At 38.5% G+C, this 5,757-nt stretch overlaps 1 protein-coding gene across 1 annotated transcript in view; it reads right to left on the reverse strand.

Annotated features, from left to right (window-relative positions):
• The window catches only part of LOC106867290 (xaa-Pro aminopeptidase 1), a 72,819-nt gene that overhangs the window by 43,301 nt on the left and 23,761 nt on the right, over positions 1–5,757 (reverse strand). The window contains exons 5-8 of the mRNA XM_014912133.2: positions 4,998–5,102; positions 4,033–4,125; positions 1,554–1,700; positions 581–676 (exon numbers count right to left, since the gene is read on the reverse strand). Of these exons, the coding sequence (XP_014767619.1) occupies positions 581–676; positions 1,554–1,700; positions 4,033–4,125; positions 4,998–5,102 (441 nt within the window). The remainder of the gene's footprint in view (positions 1–580; positions 677–1,553; positions 1,701–4,032; positions 4,126–4,997; positions 5,103–5,757) is intronic.

Consider the following 5,757-nt stretch of genomic DNA (forward strand, 5'->3'; position numbering starts at 1 on the left):
ATATATATATATATATATAAAGTCGATGGCTGCCCGTGTGACTCGAACCCACGTCTTTTGCAAAGATGGTAGACATTCACAAATCAAAGAAAGGAATTATTTCACGTCTCTGTTGCTAAAATTTTTTGATTTAAACCACATAATTCTCGCTGGAAAAAGCAAAATTTCTAAAATAGATAGAGAAATGCGAATGAATGATTTGGTCCATTATATTTACAGAAATGGATTCTAGTCTTGCGAGCAGCCTTAACTTTTTCTATCCAAAGGGTTCTTTTTAACGCTTAAGTTATTTACACGTTATTATTTATATATTATTTATACCTTCATCTGCTTCGAGTTTCACCGTTCAAAAAAAAAAAAAATTTCTCTAGGAGTTTCTAAATTCTCATGATTTATACAATATACAATTCTCGCTAATAAGAACACGGTTTCTAAAAGAAAGTCGTAGGATTGCTTTGATTCATCTGATTCAATTATATTTATATGAAACTTATCGAATCCCCGCCTAGTTGCGCGTGCGCGTGAAAGAGAGAGAAAGAGGGATAGAGAGAGAGAGAGAGAATACAGAAAAACAACTTACAAGCAATCTCGTCCAGGCTGGTCACTATGAATGCAGCAACATTTTGTTTGACCATTTCATTGCGGAGGTCTTGCACTTTGTCTTGCCAACTTTTACCTGACGATGAAGAACAAATGTGAGACATGGTTGTCAGTCTTCTACTTATATTCATTACTTACTGGTTACAATCTACAGCAGAGACGGATGACTTTATGTTCGAAGGCTGTATTGAATTAAATATAATCCAATGAGGTCATGTTAAAGAAAATGTTTTTTAACCTCTTGCATGACCTGTGTGTCACGTGATACATTGAACATATTTCCCCGACGTCTTTGTATCATATATGATACACATGCCCAAATTTTGTAACCAGCAGAGTAACTTGGGACTCATGAAAGGAAAGCTTTACATTACTCAGAACGTATGAAACAAGAGCTAACTAAATGTCTGAAAACAAAGATGGGCGTTTAGGACAAACTTTTGAAAATGCTTTGGACAAGGAAAAGGTTAGATATGCGAAACAATGTTATCTGACATTGACAAATCTGATCTGAAGTAATTTTGGTGGCATTGAAATCTACCTATTTGCTAAAGATTAATTAGCATATAACCACACGAGTTAGGGTACGTCGAAATCATGGAATACAGCATGGTGGACGTGAACTAATTCGGGACAAGAATTGATTGAGTCAATGGCGAATATCACTAGATACTGAGTGAATGAACAGACAATAAACTGTCCATGGTCAGGATCAATCAGTTCAGTTAATGAACTACTACCATCAACTGTAGTAGTGGAGTACATATATGAGATATTTCAGCTTGCGAAAGACCAATATGACTAAAAGCCAGACCAGGTGTTCATGCCACATTGCTTGATCTGGCATGGAAAAGTTGCATCGGTCCGGGCAAGTCACCCAACCGGATGATGACGAAAGAGAGTGAGCGGTAATATCTGTAGTGTACGTGCATATGTATCATGAAAGGACTTACCTGCGAATTTGAGTGGTAAAGCATTGATGACAGAGTTTGGTTTTTCAGGTCGAGTTGTAGTCCAGACCAAATCGACAAGATCCTGGAGTACTTCTATCAAAGTGATGTTGTATCTAGCCAGCTGGATAGACATTTTTTTCCATTTCACTGATACAAAAGAAAAAAAAAACAGAAACAATAACACTAAATAAATTTTCTCAAAACGGAGCTTTCCTTTGTATTTTGAATCAATGGTTTCTAGTTTAAGAGCAACGCCATGTTTCGAGGGGATACCATCAACTCCAGTACTAGACTCGTACTTTACTCTATCGATTTTCGGAGGAGATACATTGGACGATTTTGCTAGCTCAACGCCTTAATAATGATTTCAAATTTTTTGCTACAAGGGCCGCTTGGGGGAGGGGATTAAGTCAATTACATCGACTCCAGTGCGTAATTGGTACTTATTTAATCGACACGAAAGGATGAAAGGCAAAGTCAACCTCGGCGGAATTTGAACTCATATCGTAGCGGTAGATGAATTGGAACGGGAGGCGGCCAAGATCGGACTCCGTATGAGTGTAAACAAGACGAAGATCATGAGGATTGGATATGTCGATGGGAACAACAATGGCGTCCCCTTGATGACTGGACAACACCAAATTGAGGAAGTTGATGAGTTCACCTATTTGGGCAGCGCAGTGACCAACGACGGAGACGCCGAACGCGACGTTGCCTGTCGGATTAGGAAGACCTTGACTGGGCAGGTAGGGCGATCTCCACCAAGACCAAAGTGCGTCTCTGCAACAGCATCGTCATGCTATCGGCAACATACGCGGCGGAAAAGTGGAAGACATCGGCAAAGATCGCGCGAAGGCTCAATATATATCAGCTACGAAGCTTCCGAGGGATACTGCGAATATCACACCAGGACCACATCATCAACGACGAGATACCTGTCCACTCCATGACGTTGCCAGTGAGAGCTGCTTGCGATTCACAGACCATGTCCTCCGCTTACCATCGGCCCGGCATGCGAAAACCGCCATTCTGCAGAAACAACCGCATGGCAAGAGAAGACAAGAGCTATCAAAAGCGACTTAGCGTCGTACCTTCGTCGATGACCTCAAAACCATTGACATTCATGGGATTGACATTTCACGGAAGTATTTTCAGGGAGGGTGTGTTGCTGTGTTGTACTTTCCTTAAGCTTTTTATGTCGATTTGTGTGCCGTACATATCCACTTACAACCCCAGAAACAAATAAGCCTTCACCATCATCACCCAAAATCTACCAATGCTACATGAGGACACCAAACTAAAGGAAATTTTACACACACATAAGATCATTAAAAGCCAGAAACAACCGAAGTCACTAAAAGAGATCCTCACAAAGGCAAAATTATACTTTAAAATAACGAACGCAAAAGTGAAAAAATGTGGTCGACCAAATTGCGCAACATGCCCCATCCTTCTAGAAGGATCAGAATTTCTTTTTAAAAAGGGACAAAAATTCAAAACCAAATCTGACTTTACTTGTGCCTCGGAAAACCTGATTTATTTTATAAGATGCTCGGGGTGCCTCCCGAATTACATATGGTCCACGGGATTATCGCTCAGACGCAGATGCACTCTGCACCGACAGCAGATTGCATTTCCAGAATACAGAATGATACTCTTTTGTGAACACATTGACAGATGCGCAAAACAACTGCTACCACAATTTGTAATCTTTCCATTTTATCAATGTGCTATTGGAACACCAACACAAATTAGATTAAATAAGGAAACTTATCTCATTGAAAAATATAAACCAAAACTTAACTATTTTTAACATTTTATTCTAACAAAACCAAATCATGTTAAATTAACAAACCTAATCATTCTCAACATCTTTTATTATCTCCCTTATACCGAAAAAATCCCTGATTACCTCCCCTTGTTTCGAACTCTTCTACATCACACAGTAACGAATAGATGACATAACATCGGTAAAGAAATTTAAGAAATTTGAAAAGAAAATGCGAAACCGGTTATTTCTCTCAAAACAATGTTACTGTACACAAAATTTTGTATCATTTTCCTAACATGACAATTTTAATATAATTTTTAACCATGTAATACAAATTTTCAGCAGTTTTTTCATTCTAGTTTGCTTTATATATATATATATACATACATATATATCACACACACACACACACACACACATATATATATGTGTGTGCGTGTCTATAATATAAAGAATAATAATAATAATAATCTTTTCTGCTAAAGGCACAAGGCCTGAAATTTGGTGGGAGGGGATAAGTCGATTACATCAACTCCGGTACTTATTTTATCAACACCGAAAGAATGAAAAGCAAAGTTGATTTCGGCGGAATTTGAACTCACAACGTAAGGACGGACGAAATGCCGCCAAGCATTTTTCCCGACGTGCTAACGATTCTGCCAGCTCGCCACCTTTAGCATAATAATAATAATTATAGATTATACCTACTTGCTGACATGAGCATTGGACTGGCACCAACTCTGCTGCCAGATGGCAGTTCTTTGCCAAGCCATTCAGGAATATCAACAACACCTGGGTTACCTGGAATTGAAAATGACAAAGTCATCAGTTAATATATACATGCACTAACACACTCACATACATGCATACATACATACATACATACATACATACATACATACACACATTCATACATACGTACATACATACATACATACATACATACAAGAGGATATCTATGGACAACTACTTCGAGACCTTCAGCTTCTATATCCGGACTATGAATTCATATTCATATCAATAATAATTGGAGCACTGGGTTTTATTAGTAAATGCTTAAAGGAGAATCTGGAAAAAGTGGGATTTTCAGAAAGAGAAATCGACGGGCTAATTCGTACAAGTGCAATCTGTGAGGGGAACATTAAAAATTTGCAAGACTTTTCTTAAGTTCCAAATGTGAATTTGTCTGTGTTAACTACATCCTAAAGATGGAGCCTTGTATCTTTGTTGGAGACCGGCTTCCTCCTCAGTGGAATATTTATAATAATTAAAAAATAGAAGAGATACAAGTATGCATACATACACACATACATCTTAGAAAAAATATGGCAGTTGGAACTCTCCTCTTACAACAAGACAATACTGCCCAGTGTATTTGCAATGCTAGTGCTGATTCTAATGTTTAGGATTCTTGACTGGCTTGTGTAGGAAATCCACTCCATGGACATTAAAACTCGCAAGGTACTGACATCAACTGGTAAAGAGCTAAAGGAGGCAGAGGCTTGGGATCAGTGCAGACAGCCTTCGAATGTCGTAGTTCCTCTCAGCAGCGACAATAAATACATTGACTTCGTGATGACAAGTCAAGAGTGGCTTGGGTTTAAGTAAGAACAAAACTACAAATAAAAAACAAAAACAAAGAGCATCAAGAGTAATGAATACTGCCGCCTTACCCATACGCTGAAGAATCCAGGAACAATCCAGGGAAGATTCCGCCTCCAAAAAGTAGCGACCGTCAGTCCAAAGAGCAGCCTTGCTTGTAGTTACGACAGCCGTTCCTGTAGTAAAAAAAGACAAGGGAGTAAAAATGTATACAGAATTATGCAAATGTGACTGGGAAAAGTAGACAATCGTTCTTTTATTTTATTTGCTGTAGGAAATGGCAGTGACCATGGTTCTTACAGGTCTTCTTAGACCCGGTGAGAATGACGCTATTAATGTTCTGTTTAAACTGCTGCAAGTCGGCACCTGCAAGAAAGACATCAGTATGGAGAGAATTCCAGAAGACCGACGTTTTGGGAAAGAAAAACTGGCTGTTTGATGCAACAATGGCGATGAGAAGAGGTAGCAGTAGTAGGCAGAGGACGCCCGAATGAACGGGGCATGAGCACATGAGAACCGGAGGCCATTATAGTGGTGGTAGAAAAAAGGTAGGGAGAAGAAACAAGACCACAAGACCACAAAACGACCCCTGTAGGTTTTGAGAAAGAAGCTTCAGGAGCCGATCAGAATTATTCGATCTGAAAACAAATTACAATCATATTACATTATATAACAAGAACAGAATTATTCAAAAGTAAATTTACAATATTTAGTGAATGTACAGTGCTCACATAGAAGAACCAGAATATGTGACACCACTCAGACCATGCTCTACTGTATTATAAACAGACTGCATATATATATATATATATATATATATATATATATATA

The sequence above is a fragment of the Octopus bimaculoides genome, chromosome 10, assembly GCF_001194135.2.
Source record: "Octopus bimaculoides isolate UCB-OBI-ISO-001 chromosome 10, ASM119413v2, whole genome shotgun sequence".
NCBI lineage: Eukaryota > Metazoa > Mollusca > Cephalopoda > Octopoda > Octopodidae > Octopus > Octopus bimaculoides.